We start from the raw sequence: 26,344 nt of genomic DNA on the forward strand, positions 1-26,344 counted from the left end.
GGTGCAATTGGTCATTCTTCTTAACTTCAGTTCCTTACGCAGTAAGAACTTCTGCCAAGTTTTCAAATGAGTATCAGAAATTCAGATTTACATTTATGTACTTTTCACTCTTTCTTATTCTTCCTGCCAAGTTATATGACTTGAAGTTCAGTGCCAAAATAAGCATTTTAAACCAAAAAAACCCGCGCCAGTTTTTTTTCTTTCTTCCCAAGTGTGAGCAAATGGCAAGTCCTTTTAAGTTGAAGAAGGGGCCTCTCCCTGGAGAGTGGAGCTTCCTGCCCCTCCCCTGGAAGGGTGAGTGCCCAAGTCTGCCATTGTCTTCGCCTGGGGCACAGATGAATGTCTAATTAGGTCCTTTGTCATGAGTATGCAAGGCCTCCCAGCAGCAATTAGCCTTTCCTGCCAGCAGTGGAGGTGTCGACCTTTCAGGCTCAGAACAGGGTTGTTTTTTTCTTACATAGTTTATTAACCCAGACTATGCTTCGCTTTAAGTTTCACCTAAACCTTTCATTTAAACATACAAAATTAACACAGTTGATAGGTGTATTTTTAACATTAGCAATCCTTTGTCATTCTAAAAGAATTAAGCCTTTAAACAAGAACATACTTTAAAACAGGAGATTTTGCCTTTCATTCATGAAAAAGCACTTTAAACTGATCTCTTTATATCGATTTTCCTCTGCAGCAAATACACATTTTAGTCAGCATTAGTTCTTCCCTTGAGTGCTGGGATTGTTTGCAGCCTGGATACATGTATCATGCCTTTGTTTAGAGTTCTCTCAGCACAGCTGATTCTGATACTTGTTGCAAAGTTTAGCTGCATTTACCCCATGGAAAATTAAAACAAGGGTTCCTGGGTTGCTTTTTCAAAGATACAATTTGTAGCACCTGTCCTTAAATAAGGCTGGGTTCCTCTGAGCCACACTGGATGGTCTTGGGCATTGCAGGTCCCTTTTTAATCTCAATGATTCAGTATAAATTAATGGATCTAGCGCCAAAAACAGCACTTAAGGTTGAAAAGCTTGCATTTTAAAAAGCATTTTTCGGTTTTCAGCACAGGGATGCTGTTTCTTTCCTTGGCTCCATGTTGAATGTGGCAGAGCCCACTGGCATGCTCCTGCAGTGAGAACTCTGTTTTCACCCCCCCTGACTGTGTGGCAGGGTGTGCAGCCTTTTTATGATGGTGACCCAAACGCAGTTTTGAAGATTTTGGCATGCACAGGAGTCAGTGCATCCATTCTGGGCTATTTCTTCCACCATTTCAGTACAGTGATGTAGTGGGGCACATTGGAATGGGTCAAAATATCCCACAGCCTATATCAGATTACCTGTAGATTGGGGTGGAATATGCACACTGGTGAATGTCCATGTTCCAGCTTCGGTGATTCCAAAGAGGGATTTGCACATTGACAATTTCCCAAAAGCAGATGCTCACCTGAGAAAGAAGAGATCTGTGGAGCTGATAAAGAGAATGAAGAGAGAGAACCATTTCTCAGCTAAATCAATTGAAACGTTTGATGCCATACCATACGAGCATAGGCTGTTCAGCCAGACCTCATCTGTGTTCACATTGATCTTCATGCCAGCTCTCCAGGTTGGAGCAAACACCAAGTGGCTACAAATTACCAGATGGTGATTGCTGCAGACAATTAACACTACAATAAAGGGATTCAATGCGATCAGAGTAGAGATGAGAGCAATTAGACTAATGACTCTTCAGAACAGATACATCCTTGACATGATTATAGCAATGGATGGAGGTGTTTGTGCAAGAATCAGAGAATCATGTTGCACATTTATACCTTCTCATGATGATGAGAATGGAACCTTGACAGAGGCCATAGACATGCTGACGAAACTCCAAGCGGCCAATAATATGTTAAGGTCCCACGTGGGGTGTGGCCTCTTGATGGGCGGTAGAGCCTTGCGAGCACTGTGAAATGTTTCTTGATAATAGGATTGGAGGAGGAGGAGAAGATTCCCTCCTCCAAGATCCATTAAGCCCAGATGGCTGCGAAGTATGTACGACAGGTGTCCAACTGGACTCCCCCCCCCCCCCCCAAGTGGGAGAGGTGCGCCAAAGGAGAACATGACGTCAAAGCACATGCCGGGGGGGGGGGGGGTTTGGAGGGTCAATTTCCTTGGAGTTTGCCCAGTGGCAGAACCTGGTCCATTTGCTTTTATACTGAGCCCCAGTAGCCTTGATCCTTACGCCCTGTATGGTTTCCTGATTAGCTTGGGAGAGGCTGAGGTGCCGCAGCGTTACCTGCTCAGGTACTACGCTGTGAGGGCTAGTTTCTGAAGCGCTGGGTGGATGACCCTGCCCCCCTGCTGTGCCAGAAGATGAGCTGGGCCTGTCGGGAGGTGAATCGGAGGCATCTCCGAGAGGCTGAGCAGCTCTGAAAACCATGGCCTGGCCAGCTACCATGGAGCTATTAGAATGATGTTGAGTTGGTGAGACTCCTTAATCTTGCGAATCACTGTGAATCAGCAGTGTGGTCAGGAAGGCATAAGCCTTCATGCTGTTCCACTGATGATGAAATGTGTCACCCAGGGAGCCAGAGCCCCATCCCTGCCAGGAGGAGAACTGCGGGCACTTCTTGTTGTTCCAGGTGGCAGAGATCTACCTGGGGATGACCCCACCTGTTGAGGATCTCCTGAACAACAAGGTTGTTTAGCTGCCACTCTTAATTGTCTGCTCCCAACCTGCTGAGCCTATCCGCCTCTAGGTTGGATTCCCCCGGGAGCTGCACTGCCGTGAGGTGGATGTCGTTTTCCAGGGCCCACTCCCACATGCTGATGGCCAGTCTGCACAGAGGAGGGGATCTGGTGCCTCCGTGCTTGTTGACTTAGTACATGCTGGTGGAGTTGTCTGTCTGGATGAGGACAACCTTGCCCCTGAGAAGTGGTAGGAATGCGCTGAGCGCTAGCCAGATGGGGTTCAGCTCCAACCAATTGATGTGGTATTCCTGCTCCTGTCGAGTCCAGGTGCCGTGTACCAAGAGATCGTCCAGGGTGGCTCCCCCAGCCATCAAGCGATGAGTCTGATGATGGTGTCCTGCGGGGGGGGGGCGGCCTGTTAGGGAGAATTCTCAGAAATGTGCTAATTCCCTCCACCTTAGAGACCGCCAGCAACTTAGCTGGATTTTGAAGACTATTTTTTTTAACCTGGAGAGTGGGACCCTTTTTCCCCACTCATTTATTTTGTTGTAATTTCGACCACTGTTTCTTTTGGTTGTGAAGTCTGAAACGCCATAGGCATCATCTTTTACATTGTTTCACAGCACCTTCAGTGCAGTGGCACAGGGAAGTCTTTCAGATTTCCCAAAGGTTTAAATACCTTCTCTTGGATAAACTGTTTCCAAGAGCAGTAAGGTGAAATTGACTACTTACCATTCTAACTTTCCAGACCCAGCACCCCATATCTTACAATAAAGTGTTGGAGGGGTTACTTAGTATCCCCTTTGTCTAGCTTCTCATGTAACATTTTTATGTTGCCCTTTTCTCACTGAATGGCTGGTGGCAGTGGTTTCGTTTTAACTTCCATGGTGTGCATTTACCGCAGGCTGCATTTGCAGCTACAGTAAAGCACCCAGGGTGCCATTTTTGTCAAAATGGCCCGGTCGTCTTTTTTCACCATTTCTTTGTGGAAAGGTCTTTCTTGAGATTTAGTCTGTGCCCCAAACCAGGTTTGTTCTCTTTGTTCATTTTGCCTTTGGTGGGATTCACAAGTGAAGCCCGCATCTCGCTTCAGGGTGTCTGGGGTAGGCAGGCAGGAAGTGAGGGAGGTGCCTGAAACTCCCTGTGCTTAGTCTCCTAGGAGACCCAAATGTACTCTGTGACGATTGGCCAGCTGACTATCCAGCTAGGACAGCCAGCCTGCTGGGTGACTGACAGCTAGGCTGGAGTGAATGGGAGAGAACTGAATAAAAAGACAGTCTCATGGCTTGGAAGGCAGAGACGACCACTGGACGAAGGAACCAAAGAAGAACTTGAAGAGGACACCTGCTGCAACTCCTGGACCGTTGGTTTGCCCGGTGAAGCTCTGCTGCAGTGCCGAAACGCCAAGTTTGCATCGACAGAGAAGCCCCCCTGCACGGACGACTTCTCCTCTTGAGTTGGTGGGACCAATCAACTCCAAAGTATGCCACCTGGACATCCATCTCGGAGCTGGGTGAATTTCCACAGAGTTGCTGCTGGAAACGATCTAACCAGGGAGAGGAACGCCAGATTGTGTGCGTTACTTTTAAGCTGGCCTAGTGCTTCAGGAAGATACTCCGGACTCGTAGGAAGCAGGACTGACCAAGCCTGAGCCGCCTCAACAGAGTGCGGGACCACAGAAGCAAGGAAAGTCCATCTCGACAGTCAGGAACTGCTGTATTGGAGGTCCCAAAACCCCCATGTGCTGGGCCTTGGCATCTCTTGGGGCAAAAATGAGACTCTGGATCAAGCAGGAGACTGAAGCAGGTTACAAGACAACATCAGGCTTTATTTCTCCAGCAGACAGGTACACATCATGCATCTTGGACATTTCAGGCACTCGGCTCTAAAACACTGAATTCACTCCCCCTTATACACAGTCGTAGGGAGGTGAGCTAATGGTTTGGTCATAAAGACAACCCCTTCCTAACTCTGATTCGTTTAACTCATCTGGCCTGATCAATGAGCTGTTCCCATTTCTGCTTGTGATTGGTTTACCTCTCTGCCACTCGACTGGCCCATCCGTTTCTGCTTGCTCCTAGCCCCCCCCCCACCCTTTGTCTTTGTCCTTTGCATGCACTCTTTATGAAAAAAAGACTCTTCATTGACGTCAAACCCACACTTGCAACTAATTAAAACTTGAGTGTGCTGTACTTGACCTTCAAGTGGAGATGCTACTGACATCCACTCTGAGGTCATTTCAGCACCAGCCACCTGGTTTCCTGTCCCAGAGGCCCATATATGGGCATCAGCTGTGCTTTCCCCGTTAATTAAAGCAGCCAAATGCACATTCACTATCTTGCCTTGACTGCTACACCGCTCCCATAAAGTAGACTGTTAAGATTAGAGATAAGAGTCCAGAAAATCCGGTCTTTGGCTATTGAACCACCAAGAGGTAATTTCTTTTCATTTCAATAAGGATTCACAGAAATGCACTATTTAAATGCACAGCATCCATTATAGATTGCTGCCAATATTACAAAATGCCTGATCTATCACAAAATGGTGGATTACTCCATTTCTGTTCATATCTTGACACCTGGTCCATTTCAAACCTAGTTTTGTAGTACAATATACTTAGCATGTACTACTTAGGTCTCATTATTTAAACATTCTGACTTTACAAACATAACTTGATTTTTAAAGCACTTTTGCGGCAAAGCAGTATAAGTATAGTGTTCTGCATATTTGAAGGCATAGATCACACCACCAAATTATTTATGCTCGGTTTAAGGGGAAGGAGGGGGTCTTTCTCCACTACATTCAGTTTAAGAGGGGGGGTGTTAGTCATTTCTCTTCACCGCAGTGTTGCTAATTGCAGTAGACGCGAGGAGCTGAAACACTGAACAGCCACTAAAAGTGAAGTTTGCCGGGTTGCAAGTTTTGACTGTCCCAGTGCATTGCAGGAGTCCCCCGACGTCCTCCCTCGTGTCCCCACGACAGAGATCCAGGAACAGTGAGATCTGCAGAGCTGCACAGGAACCGAAGTCATCAGCTGCATCTTTTTCTTAATTTCTAAGGTACTGTAAAAAAAATCAGAGAACTTAGCTCTTACTGTAGAGAATGCTTGCAACATCTACAACTCACAGGTCTAATCAGCTTGTGGCCCTACATTTGATTCTTGTTTTCATCAAAGACTCCTACGAACTTGTGTAAAGGCTTTTCCATTTATACCAGAAGTGCTTCATCATATACAAGACTTTTGCCCATTGACTTTGGCTTAGCCTATTTAATTGTATGACTCTTCTTGAGGTATCCAAAAGTATTTGCCTGCTTAAGAATATTTGTTGTCTCTTGTTCTAATAACCTTTGCCGTTTACCAACTTCTAAGAGTATTCTAAATGCCAACAGTAAGATATGAATGTCCCCAGCACCCTAGCTATTGAAGTCACCTGTGGGTGTAGGTTGTGTCTGAGCCATCCCAAAAGGGTCTTCACTGATTTAGAAACTAAGTGTATTTGTGTCTTACTATTATATTGCTCCCTTCTGAAGAAGGCTTATTCTAACTGACAAATAAATTAATCATTGTTTATGCGAGAAACCTTGAGTGTAAGTTTATTTGAATACTTGTAACTGTGAATCTCTGTGTAACTCCACTACAGCTCATATTGACCCCTCTTGAGATAAGCCTGGCTGGTCAACACACTGCTTAAATACCAAAGGTTGCGTTTCCTATACCTGTAGTCAGAGTTGTGTGTAGTGGTCCCACAAGGTACTGCATACAAGCTTTGCCTAACACGGCCAAAAGGGCTTGCCTCTCCATAGGTTGCAGTCCATGGACCTCCATGTTAGGTCCAGGTGGGGAGATAGAGGAACATTGATCATCTCGGATTGAGAGCCCCGCTCCCGATTCCATGAGGCCACGAAGTGCCGCTGAATCCTCCTCATTCTCATGTGTGGAACGGCTAATAGGACCGCTGCCAAGAGACCCAGGAGATGCTGGTACCACCATGCCGAGGTCACCTTTCTGCTGAGGAAGTGGGTGGAGGCCCTCTTGATGGCAAAGATCATGTCCTCTGACGGATATACCTTCTCGGAGCACGTGTCCCAGATGAGGCCCAAGAATGTCAGTCTGTGTGGGCTGCAGCTGCGACTTCTTCAGATCGAGCGAGAAGCCCAGATCATGCAGTGTGTTCATAAGAGCATGGGAAGAGTGGCGAACCGCTTCCGGGGATGTAGCCCTGATGAGCCAGTTGTCAAGGTATGGGTAGAAATGAAGGCCCTGCACTCTGAGGAGGGCAGCCGCCGTATTCATGAGCCTGTTAAACACCATGGGGGCTGAATTGAGGCCAAAAGGAAGGACCTTGTACTGAAAATGGTAGCCCATGATCCTGAAGGAAAGAACAATGGGGCTGCCAAATCAGGACATGTAGGTACGCTTCCTTCAGATCCAGGGAGCACATCCAGTCTCCCTTGCACAATGTCTCCGCTATAAAAGCTGGTGTAACCATCTTGAATTTCTTAAGGGGTAAGGAGAGGTTGAGGGTGGAAAGGTCCAGCACAACTCTCAGACCGGCCTGGTTCTTCAGAATGGCGAAAATCCTGGAGTAAAAGCCCAGGCCTTGCTGGGAGGCTGGGACTTCCGGTAACTCAGAGAGCCAGGCAGTAGAGGATCTCCGCCAGAAGAGTTCCTGTCCCAACTTGGAGGGAGTGGAGGGGAGGAGGTAGGAGAGCCTGGGATAGGGAGGCAGTACCACGTGGATACTATGGAGAGGATCTGTGAAATTTTGGTGCCAGAAATGTACGTGGAGAGCAAGCCTGCCCCCACACTGGAGACACATGGACCCGAAGGGGCCTGTCATGCCTTCTTTCCCTCTGAGGCTGTCGCGCAGGGGGGGGGGGGGGACTGGGAAAAGCCCTTGCTCCCCCAACCCCCTTTTTGTTGCTTGTGCCAGTTCTCAGACGGCGAGCGGTCCGGCTGCCTGGATCTCCGATCCTGGAAGCCATAGAACCCTCCATACGTATGCCCCCTGTCAGAGCGCTGCTGTGACTGGGTGTACGACGTGGGCGTGGTCTTTGTCAAGATGGACAAAGATTTGGCCTTTTGTGAGCGGTTTTTCTTCTTGTCCAGCTCCTCGTCTGTGGTGGAGTGGAAGCTATCCCCCCCCCCCCACCCCTCGAACGGCAGATCTAATATGCATTCCTGGACGTCAGGGTTGAATTTCGTCACCCGGAGCCAGGCTGACTTTCTCATGTCTGTGGCGATACAGATGGCAAGGCCAGAGGTATCAATATGGGCGACAGTGGATTCCATGAGGTCCTGCGCCACCAGCTCGGCCCCAGCGAGCCCGGGCTTAAAACGTAATTGGTTCTGCATAGGGAGTTCCGGGAGGAAGTCTGATTTCCCGCCATAACCTTTGATTAGATGTAAGGATGCATTGGAATAGAGTTTCTTGCGTACAAGATCATCTCCTCCTTGCCTAGCAGCGCCGCAGAGGAGGCGGCGGCGGATGACCGAGGCTTGGAGTATAGTGATGCCGCAGCGATCATCAAGGAGTGTGGCTGAGGATGGGCCGAGAGCAAGAGTGTACCCCCCATCCATCTGCCTGTACTTGGCGTCCAGGCGTCGATTGACCGGCTGGGCTGAGTGGGGTTTAAGCCAACCTTTCTTGGCGAGGGAGACTACATCGGTCTGCAGAGGCATCCATGTCTTGGCAGAGGGGCACTGCGTGGGGACCTCAGCCAGAATCCCCTCTGCTGGCTGCTCGACCTTGGTCTGGGGTAGGCCCAGGTATTCTGCCAGCCCAGCAAGACGTTCGTGGAAGGCCCTGGCTGAGGATGGCATGTCCGGATCCTCCTCCTCGTCCATGTCCTGTGGATTGGGAGGATCCTGCAGAGGTGCAGTAGTTGGATCCAGAGGCTGGGGCACAGAAACTGTAGCTGGGGGCTGAGGAGGCAGCGGAGGCTGGTACGGAACCGCCTGAGGAGTTGGCTGGGGAGCCAGGACTCGCGGCAGCACCTGGGGCGCCGGTGGAGGCGCTTGTGGTGCCGCTAGCATAGTCGGGAGGACTTCCCTGATGGCGTCCTTGAGGATAACCCCCATACGAGGTGACTTCATGAGGCCGAGGAACCTCTCGAAGAACCCCTCTTCATAGGCCATAGAGGTGGCAGGGTTAACTGGCAGGGGTAACTGTCATGATGCCTACCCCTGCAGACCCAGACCACGTCCAGCAACCCCGGAAGCAGGCATAAAGTTATCCTAAGAAAGTCCAACAACCCCTGCTGGGGCTATTTGGGTCCAGTCCTGGCGCCTGTGGCGCCAGGCTCATACGGAGAGTCAGTCCTGGCGCCATAGGCGCCAGGCTCAGATTAAAACTTACCTGATGCAGACCATGCTGCAAGAGCTCCAAGCCAAAAGAGGCTTGGAAGGGACTACCTTTCTTAGGGACTATTTTTTATTCGGGCGGGGCTGGGGAGGAATACTTATCTTGGACTACTTTGGTTTCCATTTAAACCACGGCCGAAGAGCAGCACACGCTTCACGTTATTCTGGATCCAGCAGCGTAACGCTCACCCTGCCTGTAAGTCTGCATCCAGCCTTCTGCCACGCCCGCCTCGAGTTTGGAGCTCCTAGAAAAAGGGAGAAAGAAGGAGAAAAAGGTTAGAATAAGAGCAATACCTTTAATCCTTACCTGAATTCCCAATCCATCGTGCCTTTGAGCTGGAAGAAAGAAGTTATTTTATGCGTGTCGCCTCGCCTGCTGCAGCGCCGCGCTGAACTCACCGGCCTTCGCAGCATCTTCACATTCCACCGCATCCTCCTGCATGTTCCCGCCAAACTCCGGCACCTAAGGAGAAGACAAGAACAGCAAGGTGAGCCAAGGGAATACACAGAGGAATATTAGTTACCCCCCCATAGACTTACCTGATTTTACCACCGGGGGTACTATTCCTCTTCACGAGTCGGTGCAGCTTCCACTGCATCTTCGCCGAACCCCGGCCCCTAAGGGGAAACAAAAGGACAGCAAGGTGAAACAAAGGGACTAACAAAGGGACTAACAAGGGGAACCCTCCTCACCACAATAGACTTACCTGATCTTACCGCCGGAGGTATTATTCCCCAAGTCTGTTACGCTCACCTGGCTCCCACGGGTGCGTCGATCTGAACTGGCCAGCTGTTGATTCCACCAGTGAGGCGCGTAGAGCCGAGATGATGGATTGGACTGGCTCACCCAGCTTCGTTTGTTCGTAGGACTATCCTTTTGTAATGGAGAAAGAGAATTAACCACCTGTGGAGTTCGAGCGCTAACCCCACCTTCGCCTCTCCTGTAGTTCTTCCCACAGGTCACTTTTGGATTCCCTCTATGCTCTCACCTGATGGTTTGGAAAGATGAGCTCTCCATCCTGCTTCGAGCGCAGGGGCGCGTAGATGACCAGTTTCTTCACTGGCGTGGAGGAGTTGGGGAGTTCCAGAACGGTATTGGCTCAAAGAATGCCGGCAAGACGCCGTAAGTCTGTAGTTCGTAAGAGTTCAAAACACGTCTGACCTTCACTCTATCCAATTCCTTTTAGGTTGCTGAATTGCCCTTATGAAGAGTTCCACGTGGCAACCGGTAAGATGCAGGTAAGGGTTTATATTATCACCCTCAGTTCGATAAAATGGTGTCAATGTATAACATGTGGCTTTTCCCCCATTCAGGCGCTGATGTGGTATGAGGTCTTGGGGATTGATGCCTCCAGCGGTAAAACCAGGTAAGTCTTTTGGGAAAAAAATCGGTTTCCCCTTATTGCGCCTTGCTGTTCTGTTTCCCCATAGGGGCCGGGGCACGGCAGAGATGCAGAGGAGGCTGCGCCGACCTGAAATGAGGTAAGTACCACCTGTGGTAAATCAGGTAAGTCTTGGGGGGTAGCTTGTACAGTCTTAGAGTATCCCTTTGGCTCACCTTGCTGTTTTGGTCTCCTTAGGTGTCGGAGAGCGGCCGCGAGATGGAGAAGAGCGTGATGGAATGCTGAAGTGCTGCAAGGCAGGTGAGTACAGCGCGGCGCTGCAGGATGCGAAGTAAGGCGTTTTTTAAAGACTTCTTCTCCAGCTCTGTGGCGTGATGGATCAGGATTCAGGTAAGGATTAAAGGTAAAACTCCTGTTCTGACCTCTCCTCCTCCTTTCTTCTTGTTTCCAGGAGCTCCGGACTCGAGGCGGGCGTGGCTGAAGACTGGAAGCTGCTGCAGGCACGGTGAGCGTTACGCTGCTGGATGCAGAATAACGCGAAGCGTGTGCTGCTGTCCGGGCGTGGTTTAAATAGCCTTGGAAGTAGTTCCAGGTAAGTATTCTTCCACAGCCCCACCCAAGTAAAAAGTAGTCCCTTAGGTAAAATAGTCCCTCCTAAGCCTCATTTGGCTTGTGGCTTCTTGCAGCATGGTCTGCATCAGGTAAGTTTGCAGCATGGTCTGCATCAGGTAGGTTTTCTAGCATGAGCCTGGCGCCCATGGCGCCAGGACTGACTCTTCTTATGAGCCTGGCGCCATAGGCGCCAGGACTACACCCAAACAGCCCCTAGCTGGGGTTTTTGGGCTTGCTCCAAATGACATGATGCCTGCTTCTGGGGTTGCTGGGCCTGGTCTGGTTTCCCGGGGGCAGGCATCATGACAAATACTTCATACTTTCTCTCAGCGCCTGAATAAGGGAGAAAGCAACAGGTTACATATTGACATTATTTTTGTCGAACTGTGTTGTAAAATACAACTCCTTACCAGAATACTACCGGTTGCCACGAGGAACTCTTCATTAGGGTCAAGTTGCAACCTGCAAGGAATCGGACAAGAGTGAAAGTCAGGCATTTGAACTCTTACGAACTTTATACTTACGGTGTCTTGCCGGGAATCTCGGAGTCAATATTGTTCTGGAACTCACCAATTCCTTCGAGCCAGTGAAGCAACTGGTTATCAACGCGCCCCTGCGCTCAATGCAGGATGGAGAGCTCATCTTTTCAAACCATCAGGTGAGACTATAAGAGGGGACATCAAAGGCGATCTATGGGGAGAACAGCGGGGGTGGGGGGATTTACGCTCAACTCCACGGGTGGTTAATTCCCTTTCTCCATTTGCAGAAGAATATTCCTACAGGCCAAGCAAACTAAGCTAGGTGGGCCAGTCCAGTCCGTCATCTCGGCCCTACACGTCACATTGGTGGAGACCGCAGCTGTCCAGTTCCGATCGACGCCTCTGTGGGAGCCAGGTGAGCGTAACAGTAACTGACAGGGTAGACGGGAGCTGCTGGAGCCGCTGCATACCCTGACGCAGTGGGAAGCTGCCCTGCGCATAAGAGGGATAGGCCGTAGGCCACGTACCTGGCTGAGGCGAGTACCACCTTGACACTCGTTCTTCGCCGAATTCCTGGAATGGCGGACGGGTGCCTCTGTCTGGCGCGGCAGCCATCTTGTCGAGCTGCCTGCCACGTGTTGCTCGGCTCACTGGGCCCAGCCTCCCCAAAGACTCTTCTGTGTGTATAACTAGGTTTACCCTGCTCCTCTGGTCTAGGCCCGGTAGGTGCGACACCCTCGACCCAGGTGTTGGTAGTGCTGCATTTAGGCGCCCCAGTGGATGTACTGCCGGTACTAGGGCGTAGCCCCTCGGCCATATTGCCAGTACAAGGGCGGAGCCCCTTGGATGACAATCTGGTATGAGAACCTTCCGGTCCGTCAACACTACCACTGGGAGGATCCAAGGATCCCTCGGCCCAAAGGATGGCAGCTGCAGCAGCCTCAGTGAACGTGCTGGTATAAGGACCTGACCAGTCCCTCCGCATGGGAGTCTCCTTGGGAAGGAGTCTCCTTCGCGGGCTGCCATGGAGAATAGCGGCCCTACCTTGACTCGATGTTTTACAGAGTTTTTGAGATCCTCTGGAGGTGAAGTCTGGAAGAGCTCCCGCCACCTGGCTAGGCTGTTCTTCAGCGCTGTCGAGGACAGCGAGCCACACACTGTACAAGCTTGCCAACCGTGGTCTGGGCCAAGGAAACGTAGGCAGAGGGTGTGGGGGTGTGAAGTTGGGAAGAGCCTGTTGCAGGATGGACCCCTGCTGAACCCTGTAGAAGTCGACGTGCCAGGGAGGAGCGCGACGCCTGAGGATAGAGTACCTGAATGATAAAAATACAAAAAAGACAGAAGAATCCGCGCATGGAATTACATGGCCGAGGCCAAACCCAGGAGCGCTGGTGAATTCGGACCGTTCCTGTCGAAGCGGAAAAGGGGATTGGGGTGGGGCGCCAGAGGGCGGAGTAAGGGCAGCGCATGCTCCCTGGGCCGCACCCCAGCGCGCCGCTAAATTTAAAGGGGAAGGTTTTTTCTGGTGAAAAAGGTTCAGTCTCCCGTCCCTTGGAAGGGACTCCCATGCAGTATGGAGGAAAGGGGAAGGGATGTAAGAGTAATAGCAAGGATGAATGGTATTGTCAGTAACCACTGCCAGTATAGGTTACATGGAGCTGAAGATGACGTACATAAAAGATGCAGTGACCAGAGAGTGTGGATACTCTATAAAAGGCATCAAGAAAGCAATAAGAATAAGTGACATCTTGGGCTCAAGCTGAAGGAGCTTATGCCACAGCAACATTTGAATTTACACGTGTACAGATGCAGAAGTCAGTCAAGTAACAAGAGATTGACAAAGAAGGAAACCTCAACACCGATCAGAAGATGACCTCAACCAAACAGTCCAAACCTAACACCTCCAAACTCCACTGCAATCTTATAAATGCAAGGTCCATGTTAAAACACTCTGAGATCTTCGACCTACTCTATGACAACGGCATCGACATCCTGTTCATCACAGAAAAATGGCTGGACAACTACAAAAATCACACTCCAAAGCTGCCTTCCAACCAACTTCAAATGCCTTCAAATAAACAGGAAAAACAAAAAAGAATGAGGCATCGCAATAGCATTTAAAGGACACCTGAAAATAAAAAGACTAACCGCTCAACACCCTCAACTGCAAAACCATGGTAATACACCAAACAAGCAGCCCAAAAACCAACGTCACATTCATCCTGGTGTACAGACCACCAACATATGATGCAACCTTCGTCGACAACTTCATAGAAGCCATCACCAACTTAGCCATCAACCACGAACACCTAATCATCCTGGGGGACTTCAACATCTGGTTTGAAGACAGTCACGCCAACTCCCAAAACTCACTGATTGAACAACTCGCTACCATGAAACTACGACAACTAGTCAAAGGGGCAACACACTCGGCAGGACACACCCTCGCCGCAATTTTCTACAAGGAAAAACTCATCACCACGGCACCGCTGATGCAAATACTGTGGAGCGACCATATCATCCCATTCATGATCACTCTGCCTACTCAAGTCTGCATCCACCTCCTAAATTCACAACCACCACAAAAAGAAACTGGAAACACGTCAAAGAAAGCAACCTATTTGAACTGGAGTTAACCAAACCCTCAACTACAGAACTAGAGCTAGCTGACCTGACGGGAAAGCAGAACTACTACACAAATGGATTGCAGATACAATGGACAAGATCGCCCCAGAAAAACCATTCAACCCATCAAAAAAAAAGCGCAGTGGCAAAATGGTTCACTCCACTATTAAGCACCATGATAAAGGAAAACAAAAAGATGGAACTGGAAGGGAGGAAAGAATACAACCCAGACAAAAAAAACACTGTTCCAGAGACATATCCGCGCATACAAGAAGGAAATTTAAAAGGCGAGGAGAAGGCATTATGATGACAGAATCACCAATGCCACCAACACACAAAAAGAAATGTTTAACATCATTAAATAGATGAGAAGCCCACCAGGTTGCGTCAACACCCCAATCCCATCAGAGAAACAATGCAACGACCTGGCAGACCACTTCAAGAAAAAAAAAAATCAATTACATCCGACAAACCATACAAAACATACCAACCGACCACAACATACAACCAAGTGAACCCAACACAGAACCTCAGCAAAAATTCAAAAACGTTCCTGAAATAGCAGAGGCATTCACAATGCTGGTAAAACAGAGCAAGAAAGCTGGATCACCCATGGATCCCTGTCCCCCGGACATCTACAAATCAATCCTTGCACAAGGCACGCCAGCAGAATACTACAGAGACCTTCTGAACCTACCACTAGCAACAGGAACTGTATCAAATCAGCATATAGCAAACCACTTCTGAAAAACACAAGTGGCGACGTAGAAGACCTCTCCAACTAAAGGCCGATTTCAAACATTCCCTACCCGGCAAAACTCCAGGAAACCTATGTATATAAACTAACCCAAGAACACGTAGAAATACACCACCTGCTAGACCAAGCTCAAGTCGGTTTCAGACCCGCAAGAGAAACGGAAACCGCACTACTATCCATCTGAGATGACCTAAAAACTAACCCAGACTCAAACACCACCTCAGCCCTTACTCTGCTCGACCTCTCTGCAGCCTTTGACACAGTCATGACACCCTAACCAAAAGACTAGAAGACATAGGCATAACTGACAGCACTACTCTGGACTATTAAACCCTTCAAATTCACTCCACGAGTTAACGACTGGAGTGCCACAAGGATCCTCACTGTCACCACTGTACTTCAACTTCTACCAGACTCCAGTTATCAGAATCTTCAAAAAATACATTACATGCTACAACTACGCAGATGATGCTCAAATCATCTACAAAATCAAAGACACCCAAGACGGTCACTCAACCCTAAATCGAGTGTCTAAAAAGTCTTCAACTGGATAACTGCCAACAACCTAAAAATCAACCCATGAAAGACAGAAATCATGATCCTATCCAAAGACCAAGAGAATGAAACAGCCATCCCGTGGCCAACGGAAATGGAAACCGCACCATCTAAGGTAGTAAAAAATCTGGGAGTCCTGATGGACAACACCCTACCCTTACAACCACCAATAAATGTAACAGTCAAGAAATGCTTTTTTCTCCTCCACATGGCAAGAATCATCCTACCTTTCTTCTCCTTCACACACAAAACACTCACTATCGTCGCCCTAATCATGTCAAGAATCTACTATGCAAACAGCCTCTATCTCGGAATACCAGAATACCTCCTGAAGAAACTACAACGGATCCAAAATACAGCAGCCAGACTACTCATCAGACTATCAAGAAGAGAACACATCAGTCCGGCCCTAAAAACACTACACTGGCTCCCAGTAAAACATTGCATCACCTTCAAAACAATGTGTATAACGCACAGGGCAATCCGTGGACAAGGAGCAGAATTCCTACAAAAGAAAATAATCTACAAGACCCCCTCAGGTCAAGCAACGAAATCCGCCTGGAACTAAAACCATACCTCAAGGAAAAACTTGGAGGCACCTCCTTCTATCACTTAGCTGCAAAAACCTGGAACAACATCCCAAAAGAAATAAACACCAAAGATCACCTAAAATGTAGGAAATTACTAAAAACTTGGCTCTTCAACACCACAGACTCAAACTGAAAACCGAAACAGAAAGGAAAAGGCATGACTAAACTGGAGTGGACACCGACAGCTCCCAGAACCGACTGGGAAATTCCCAGGGCACCTGGACAGGAGACGCCGGGTAGAGTGGAACACAGGCGACACCCATGGAGACGGAGTCAATAACCGCACCCAAATCCCACCCAACACCCGCACTTGCTCCTTAGTTGCCACCAGGTACCAAAGTGTTGTGGAATTGGCAGGAGATTGGCAATCACTACACTAGCTGAGTTGTGGACATGGGCAGGTGCACTGGCCGTTTGACTGGGAAGGGAAGACTAGCTACACTTAAACGTAAGTGTAGGGTGGCTGAGAGGAAATGGAGGTCTTCTTGCTCATCCTCTGTCAAACTGGCCTGTCGCCTGCTCAAAAGGCAATATCGACTCTCTGTCCGCACTAAGAAGTGAGCCCAGATTCAAGCCTGTGTCTCTGCGGCATCCAACAACTCGGCCAAACTCTCTAAAATCTCCAAGGAGTTTGCCAACCCTGCAGCAGTCTCCTCCCCTCCTCTTGCCTCCCAGGTTCTCTGCAATGCCCTTGCCTCGCACTTTATCCCTAAAACCCAGGACATCCTGTCCACCCTCGCCTCCCCTTCCCCTCCCAGTCTGTGCTTGCAGACCACCCCATTTAACCACCCTCCCACCATCCTTCTCTTCCTTTCCCCATTTTCTCCCCTGACGAGGTCGCTAGACAAGTCCGATCTATGAAAGGCTTGTCAAAACAGGTTCAACCCTGTTCCTCCAAAACCATCAAGGACCACATTGACACCCTCGCTCTTGCAGATTTTTGCAACCACTTGTTTGCCTCAGGATCCTTCCCCTCCCCTCTGAAGCACTCCCTTGTGCATCCTCTTCTCAAGAAACCCACAGATGATCCTTCCTGTCCGGCTAACTATCGCCCAATTTCCATTACCCCCTTTCTGGGCAAACTCCTGGAAAAGCTGGCCATCTCTCAGCTTAACCTTCATTCAGATTCTGTTGGTTGTCTCCATGACCACCAGTCTGGCTTCAGAGCGGCCAGAAGCACGGAAAACTGCTCTCCTCAATATCCGTGAAGATCTGCTCTCCAACCTTGATTCTAACATTCCCTCTGTCCTCATCCTTCTTGATCTCTCTTCTGCCTTCGACACGGTCAACCACACCATCCTGCTCAACCATCTCCGTGATAATCTGGGTATCACTGATCAGGCTCTCGACTGGCTGACCTCTTTTCTCTCTGATCGACCCTCCCAGGTCCAACTGGGGTCTTTCCTATCATCTATCTTCCTCTCCACCTGTGGGGTTCTCCAGGGGTCCAACCTCTCACCCTGGCTTTTCAACCAATACCTGGCAACTCTCGCTCACTGCCTTGCCATTTACTGCTCAAATTTCCAGTGCTACGCTGATGACACTTAACTCAATTTCCGGCTGCCCTCACCCACCTCTCTCATCTCTGACTGCCTAACTGCCATTCAAGATTGATGTCCCGCCAATGATCTTTGTCTGAATGCCAGCAAGACGGAGATCCTCCTCATTGGCACACCATCTCAATCCTTTTCCCTCACTCTGGCCGGCCTCCCTTGGCCCTCCTCCTACCCCTACCTGTGAGGCTAAGAACCTTGGGGACATCTTTGACTCCACACTTTCCTTCTCGGCCCATATCTGAGGTCTCTAAAAAGTCAAACTTCCTACTGCACCTCCTCAGAGGTATTCTTCCTTTCCTCTCCTTCCCTCAGAAGCTCACTGTCTCCCAAGCTCTGGTTCTCTCTCCTCGGTTGGACTTTTGTAACAGCCTCTTTCTAAATCTACCTGCCTCTACTCTCCGCCCTCTACAACTTATCCAGAAGAGGACTGCAAGACTTGTCCATGGCCTCAAGCCCTGGGATCGTATCTCTCCAGCTCTGAAATCTCTCCATTGGCTCCCAGTGGATGCAAGGATTAAATTCAAAACCCTCTGCATTGTCCACAAGGCTTTCTGGGGCCTGGGTCCAAAATACCTTCAGCTATCCCTCCGCAAATACCTCCCCTCTCGAGCTATTCGCTCCTCTTCCTCTAACTCCCTTCGGGTCAATCGTTTTTCAAAGAAACAAGCTGTGGGTAGATCTCCATCTTCGGCTGGGGCCTCCCTCTGGAACAGCCTCCCTGCCATTCTAAAACTTGAGGAGAACCATCTCCGGTTCCAGAAGCACCTCAAAACCTTCCTCTTTGCTTCTGCCTTTGCTCCCCTTCTCCCCTGCTGATCTGCTCTCTTGGCACTGTGCACCTGGCCACCCTCTGTCGCCTGGGCCCAGGTATCTGCTCACCCTGCCACCTTCCTGCACTGCCTCCTTGCCACCCCTTGCACTGGGGACTATCTGTACCCATACAGCTTCCCCCCCCATTTTTCTTCTTTTTCTGCACTTATTCAGACTTACCCAGTATGCTGCCTTAAACACTGCACTTGCCACTTGCTGGCTGCACTACTACAGTTTGCCTGCATTTTCAATTTATTTTTATTTATCTGCGCTCCTTAGCTCTGCACTTTCCACTCTCCCCCTTCCATGCACTTTTCCATGCACTTGCGCGTTCTCAATGTCACTGGGCCTAGTAAGATCGTTTTTATGTTGTGCTGTGTTCTCCCTTGTTCCCCTCCCTTCCCTAGTCGCGCTCTGAAACACTTGTGTACGAGCGCGATACAAATAAAATATATCATATAACAAATATCACTTGATCGTGGTAACATAAGTTAGCACAAAAATTTTAAAAAACACAAAAAGGGAAGCTCAAGGAGCTTCCAGCAACACTGCACAAAATATGCTGTGTGCTGCAATAGTAAAATGCAGATGCAATTGAAAAAGATTGAGGAAAGCAGACTCCATCAAAGTTAACCAAAAAGGGGTTATCAGAAAAAGGTTTCCACTCACTCAGAAAAGACAATAAAAAAACATTAGTCCAGCAGAGAGGGCTGGGGGACTCACAAAGTGGGGAGAATTTCACACCAAATGCAAATTCTACATAACAGTTTATTCAAATTAAGCATGTTGTATACAAAGCCCATTTCAAATGTATATTTTATTTACAACATTTCTGGTTACCATGCTTCTTAATGTGTTTAGATATCCATCTTTCTAAACAGCAATGCACTGGGGCCAAGCAAACTAGATCACCCAGTAACAAATGGTTGCCTCGTAAGTGAATTGCACGCTTCTCAAAGCTAATCCACTATACCACCTTCATACAATATTTTCGTGCAGCGGGGGGGGGGTGGGGGAGTGGAGGGATGGGGGGGTGCAGAGGGGATAATCATTTTTCACAATAGTTGGGCCATCAAAACAGGTGCATTGGCCCAGTGGTGTCTAGACAATATTTTGCAATGGAACATAGTTGCAGGGATGCATTTGGGTGCCTTTACTTTTCAGTAAGCTGCTCTTATTGCGAAATTGAAAGTCAAACAACTGTTTGATTGCAAGCATGTCAAATAGTGGAACAAGATTTTCAGAAAGGGCTTATTACAACCTACCGTTAACATGCCGTGCCATAATCCAGCGTCCCTCTTGAAATCTAGCACATTTACAACTGTTTCACCTGAAAGAAAAAAAGACAATAAGGAGGTAAAGTTAAGACTTTCAATCACTAGATTTTAAACGACAGAAATTGACGATAACAAGAGGCTTTTGTTTCTCCCACTCTTAGACATACAAGAACGCATCAAAAACTTAAAGCGGACTGGGTAATGAAGGAGAGAACAACTTGTTGACTTCAATCAAGGCTTGATAAGCTTGGAGACAAACTACGATAATGCAACGTTGATAAAGTGGCAGACTAGATGTTATGGCAGATTGTAGAAGATAAACCCCTGGTAAAAAAGGAACAAGTTACTTACCTGTAACTGTTCTCCAGCATGGGTCTGGCATGGATTCACATGCTCATGAATATTCCCCGTCAGGCTGGGAATCCTCGGTATAGAAAAAAATCAGTATCAGTTTCGGTTCTGATCTGTCTTTCTCAGTAGTAACCAATCACTGGTCTCTGGGTCATACTGCCCCCAGCCAATGACTGCCCTCTCCCTAAGCCCCACCACTGGCAGCCATCCTCAGATTTGGTAGCACGTGAAGGGGCAGTATGACCAAGTGAAGAGCCGCAGAGGGGTAGGCGGGAGGGTTCACATGTGAATCCATGCCAGACCCATGCTGGAGAACAACAGTTACAGGTAAGTAACTTGTTCCTTCTCCAGCATGGGGTCTGGCATGGATTCACATGCTCATGAATGACAATGCATTACTTACCGTAAAAGCATTTCTGATGGTTGTATCTGCTTAGATTCACATGCTGTGCATAGGTCCGACATCCAGTGGTCACTGCGGAGTATTGCATTTTGTTTTTCGTAGTCGAAAAGGGGACGTCGACAAGGCGTGGCTGTAACACTATCCCTATAGTGACGTGTGTTGTACCCACAATCCCTCACGCGTCGAGGTCCCTCTGTTTGTATTTTTCTGCCCTGAGGGAGCCTTCTAGACATGAGTGAGTACAGAAAAGAGAGAAATATAGAAAGATGTCTATGTTCCTTCCATCCGAGCGGGGAGAAAGGGTGGGCGCATGTGAATCTAAGCAGATACAACCATCAGAAATGCTTTTACGGTAAGTAATGCATTGTCTTCTGATGTTTGTTAATCTGCTTAGAATCACATGCTGTGCATAGACTAGCGAGCAGTACCCGGAGTTGGCGGTGGGTTATGAGAAGGAACAGTAGAGAAAAGATGCCTTAATACTGCCTGTTCCACCTGGGAGTCAGATCTAGAGTGTGCATCTAGACAGTAGTGTTTTGTAAAGGTGTGCACAGAACTCCAGGTAGCCGCTTTGCAGATGGACTCAAGGGGAACATTTGCAATGAATGCTATGGACGCCCCCGTGCCTCGAGTAGAATGTGCTCTTGGCCTAAAGGGCAGTTCTCTCTTAGCAAGAGTATAGCAGAGAGTGATGCATTGGACAATCCATCTAGAAATAGTGGACTTTGAAACTGCATCCCCTTCTCTTCCTGCTGCCACCGAGACGAAGAACTGATTAGTCTTCCTCAGTGGTCTGGTTCTTTCCATGTAGAACATGACCGCTCTGCGCACATCTAGTGTGTGCAGAGTCCTTTCTCCCAAGTTGGAAGGATTTTGAAAGAACGCTGGTAGTTCTATAGACTGGTTTACATGGAATTTTGAGATGAAATTTGGAGCAAACCTTGGGTGAGTGCGTAGAACCACTTTATCTTTGTGAACTGTAACGAAGGGGTCTAGAACAGAAAGCCTGTAGTTCACTTACTCTCCTGATGGAGGTGATAGCTATTAGAAAAGCAGTCTTAAGAGTTGCTTTGTGCATGGGTTCAAAAGGTGATCCCATGAGTTTTGTAAGTACCACGTTAAGGTCCCATCCGGGAGCTGGGTTAGCTATCGGGGGGTGTATTCTCTTTACTCCCTCCATGAAGGCCTTTATAACAGGGATCTTCCACCACGACACTTTGAGTTGGGAAGTGGTGTATGCAGAAAGTGCCGCTAGGTGGACTTTAATGGAATTGAACACTAGACCTGAATCCAATAAATGGGTCAGGTATAGAACATTATGTGTGGGAGAGCAGTCAATTGGGTTGATGCTCTTTCCTCTGCACCAGATGACAAATCTCTTCCATTTGCTAGAATAGCAGTGGCGAGTGTTAGGTTTTCTGGCTTCCCTGAGGATGTCCATGCATCTCTGCGGGAGCTGTAGGTGTCCAAATTGTACGACCTCAGGAGCCAGGCTGCTAAGTTCATGTTCTGGGGGCATGGATGCAGCGTCCTGCCCCTGTATTGTGACAGCATGTTGTACGGGCAGGGGAGTTTCACTGGGGGAGATAGAGACATCTCCATCAAGTGAGCGAAACATGGCTGTCGGGCCCACATTGGGGCCACCAGTATCATGGTTACTTGTTCCTGGTGCATCTTGTGCACCACCTTGTTGAGAAGGGGAGTCGGGGGAAAAGCATAAACAAATTTCCCTGACCATCGAATCGACAGACCGTTCCCCTTGGATTGGTTTTGGGGGTACCTGGAGGCGTAGCTTTGGCATTGTGAGTTCTCCAGGGTTGCGAACAGGTCTATTTCTGGGAATCCCCATTGCGTGAAGACGTCGAAGACGATGTCTTCGTGCAGTCGCCATTCGTACTCTTCGGGCAGGGGGAAATCTCTGCTGAGTTTGTCTGCCAGCAGATTGAGTTCCCCTGGTACATGTGACAGGAGGAACATATTCTGTTTGAGAGCCCACTTCCATATGTTTTGGGCCAGTTTGGACAGACCTGGAGAGTGGGTTCCCCCCTGCTTGTTGATGTAATACATGGCTGTGGTGCTGTCTGTAAGGACCATCACTGTCCTGCCTTGTAGGTGTTCCTGGAAGGCTTTTAGCGCCTTGAACACCGCTAGTAGCTCCAGAAGATTGATGTGTTTGGATGCTACGCTCGGAGTCCACTCTCCGTGAGCAGTCTGATGGGATAGGTGAGCCCCCCATCCTGTGAGGGATGCGTCTGTGGTTAGAGTGGCTTCCGCCGCGGGTGTGGCAAAGGGTTTCCCTTTTTCTAGGTTTTCTTTTGTCCACCACCGTAGCGAGAGAACTAAGGCCTGCAAGACCACTACTAGATCGTCCCATAGTCCGCCGGCCTGACACCACTGGCTGTTGAGCCACTCTTGCATAGGGCGCATGCGCAGGCGCGCGTGAGGTACCAAATAAATACACGACGCCATCATGCCTAGCAAGCGCATTGCTTTGCGTACCGTCACCTCTCGACCGGACACATATTGAGGGATCTGAAACAACATGTTTTGAACCCTCTCTTTGGAGGGGAAGACGAGGCCGTCCTTTGTTTGAATTAGAGCCCCTAGGAATTGTTTGATTTGGCTGGGGTCTAGGCTGGACTTCTTTTCGTTGATGGAGAAGCCCAACTGGAACAAAAGGACTACAGTCTTTTGGGTATTGGAGAAGCATGTTTCATAAGAATCCCCTGTTATGAGCCAGTCGTCGAGGTAAGGGTAAACTGGGATGGACAACCTGCGCAGGTGGGCCGCTGCCACTGCCAGTACCTTCGTGAATACCCTCGGTGCTGATGCTATGCCGAAGGGTAGCACTCTGAACTGGTAGTGTTTGCCCTCTATCATGAACCGGAGGTATTTTCTGTGCGCTGGCAACATTAAAATATGAAAGTATGCATCTTTCATGTCCAATGTTGTCATGTAATCTCCCTGTGATAGCAGTGGGATCACTTCCTGTAGGGTCACCATACGAAACTTTTGGGGTTTGATAAACTTGTTCGCTGGGCGCAGATCTAATACAGGGCGCATGGTTAGATCCTTTTTGAGTACAAGGAAGTACACTGAATAAATACCTTCCGTTACCTGAGATAGAGGCACGACCTCTATGGCTCCCTTTTCCAGCAGTTGCTGTACTTCTTGTAGAAGGATGGCAAGATGTTCCGGTGACATGCGTCGTCCCCTCGGGGGTTTGTATGTTGGGGAACTGTTGAATTCGATGCAGTATCCGTGGGCTACGGTGGAAAGTACCCAGCGGTCTGACGTTATACCCTCCCATGCTGGAAGAAAGGATGTTATCCGGCCCCCGACCGGTATTGCATGGGAGGGGACGCGAATCTTCGCGTCACTTGGTGTTGTTAGGGGCTTGGGAACCTCTGGGGGTGGACCCTCGCCCTCTTCCTTTGCCCCGACGCTGTCCTCTTTGACTGTACTGGCCACTACTGGTCTGGAAATTGGTGGCAGCGTACTGTTGCTGCTGGTTTTGTTGTTGGCGTTGGCCACGAAAAAAGCGTTTATTGCCATATCCGCGCCTGGTAGCGGGCTTAGAGATTTGGTCAAGAGTTTTGATTGTATCGAACTCTTTTTTAGCCATCTCCAGAGCCTCATCCACCGCCTTCCCGAAGAGGTTGGAGTCTTCAACAGGGTTATTTATTAAAGACGCCTGTGTCTCCGGTTTGAACCCTGAGTTGCGCAGCCATACGTGTCGTTTTAGGACTATTCCCTGAACTAGGGAACGTCCCACAGTTTCTGCCGCATCCAGAGAGCTCTTCACAATACTCTGGTTGACCTGGGTTCCTTCGCCAATAGTTGAAAGCAGGCGTGTACGTAATGGTTCCGGCACTTCTTCGGCGTCTTTGCGCAGTTTGGCCCACTGCGCGTCCGCATAGCTAGCGAGCAAAGAATTGTTGTTGGCAATTCTTGCCGAAAAGGCGGCCGAGGATGTAATTCTTTTAGCAAGGGCATATAACCGCTTGCCCTCCTTGTCAGGTGGTGCCTCACTGGTGGAAAGTGGTACCCCTGCCCTCTTTCTTGTGTTGGTTACTACCAGGGAATCCGGAATGGAATGTCCCCTGATGTACAGCGGGTCTGAGGGTGAAGGAGTGAAAAGTTTTTCAATTCTAGGATTGACCCCTCTGATTAGTGCGGGTGTGGACAGCGAAGGGATGATTCTTCTCCTAACCGAAGCGAGGAGGGGAATTGTCTGACTGACCGGGGGTTTCTCCTTAATTACCCTTTCTACAAAGTCGAATTCCGGAGTGAGCTCCCCAGTGTCTAGTTCGAAGTGTGCTGCTGCTCTGCGCAACAGGGCATTAAATGTGGGTTGATCGTCAATGGGAGACGTGTTTCTAACCGGTGAAATGTCAGGAGGATTTAGGTTCAGGACATCAGTGTCGGAATATATTGATGGTGATTGCCAGGGGTGAGAAGGTCCTTCTTCTGGATTTTCTCCGAAGCCTTCTCCTACCGACTGGGCTGTCCTCCAGACCTTCCTCCTGGTTCCGTCCGTCTTCCTCGTCCATAAAATCATCCTCTTCCTCAAAATAATGTTCTTCCCCAGTGAGGTCATACACACTGTGGAAGTCTGAGGCTGTGTCCTGGTAGGGATTGACTAATCTTGGAATTTTGGCCCTGGGGTCCTCCTGTGGCCCTTCTCTTATTCTCTTTGGAGTGGGAGGGTTTTGGGCATTCATAAACCTCTCCATCCTTTCCATGCAGAGTTGGAGCCTTTCCATGGTTTCATGGGGTACCCCTGAGCGGTCTAGCGGGGGAAAATTGGTGTCTTGTAGCTGAACACGGCTCGACCTCTCCCATAACGTCGAGGAAAGTGTCCCGTCGCCTTCCGAAAAGCCTTCAGGTGTGTCTTTCGACCTTTGCGTAGCGCTCGACGTGTCTTTCGGCGTACGCTTTTGGGCGTCGGCTACCACGATCCTCGCCAAGCTCTCAGCGACTCGTTTGTCAGCGGGGAGCTGTGGTTTCGACGTTATGGGTGTCGAACGCTCTACGGCGGCATGCGCTTTCTGCTGATGCGCTCCGGCCGATGATTTGGGGGCGGCGCCCTTATTTGCCGACAGCCCAGTCGCTGGTCGCGGCTGCGGTTGCGGTTGCGAGAGGGGCTTCGAACCCGAACGGTCCGAGGAGGCCGCCGGTGAAACCTGCGTCTCCTTGGGCGCTGATGCTCTCTTTGCCTTCGGCAAAGAAGAGCCATGGGTTGTGTGCTTATGTGTGTTCTTGTGTGCCTCAGTGTCGCCGGGGTGTTCATCCCCATAAGCGGGGCGTGAGCCGAGCCCGTCGGGGCCGGGGACAGACGACGAAGCGCGTGTGCGCTCTCTAGGGGGGTTTACGACTTCCATAGCGGAGGTCGTGGTATCACGTTCCTCGTCACTGTCGGAGGTAGCGACGGTGGGTGAAGCGTCGGCCTTCGACATAGCGTAGGCCGCCCACCTTTTGACCCTACGGTCTTTTAGAGTCTTCGGCTTAAGAAGCCAACAAGCCGTGCAACCTTCCTCCTTGTGATCGAGGGGCAAGCAGCGGTTACACCGTGAATGCTTGTCCTTCCAAGTAAACTTGCCCTTGCAAAGCGGGCAAAACATAAAGGGTGTCCTCTCCATAGCTGAGGCAATAAAACGTGATAACCACCCCAAGGGAAAGGAAGGGGAAAAGGAAAGGCATTCTCAGAAAAGAATTACAGATGTCCCACGACCCCCAATCTCCATACTGTATTTGGCCTGCGAGGCCAGGCCACGTGTTCGGCAATGCCGAAGGATCTCCTCCGCTCGTCCCCTCCGTCGAAGATCTTGCTCGGCGGAGAAGCTTCACAACAGCGTCGAGGGGAGGATCGATATGTTCTATATTAATATAGGAAAACGACCAAAGGTCGAGGAGATGAAATCTGCAATGTCTCTCGAGGAGCTCCGCGTAAAGGCGACC

At 49.3% G+C, this 26,344-nt stretch overlaps 1 protein-coding gene across 3 annotated transcripts in view; it reads right to left on the reverse strand.

The window, feature by feature from the left end:
• The window catches only part of DIP2B (disco interacting protein 2 homolog B), a 1,149,028-nt gene that overhangs the window by 608,139 nt on the left and 514,545 nt on the right, over positions 1 to 26,344 (reverse strand). For all 3 annotated transcript variants that reach the window (XM_069653448.1, XM_069653447.1, XM_069653449.1), the window contains exon 14: positions 19,618 to 19,682. In XM_069653448.1, coding sequence (XP_069509549.1) covers positions 19,618 to 19,682 — 65 coding nt within the window. The remainder of the gene's footprint in view (positions 1 to 19,617; positions 19,683 to 26,344) is intronic.

This window comes from Ambystoma mexicanum, chromosome 3q, assembly GCF_040938575.1.
Source record: "Ambystoma mexicanum isolate Mex_15411 chromosome 3q, UKY_AmexF1_1, whole genome shotgun sequence".
Classification (NCBI taxonomy): Eukaryota; Metazoa; Chordata; class Amphibia; order Caudata; family Ambystomatidae; genus Ambystoma; species Ambystoma mexicanum.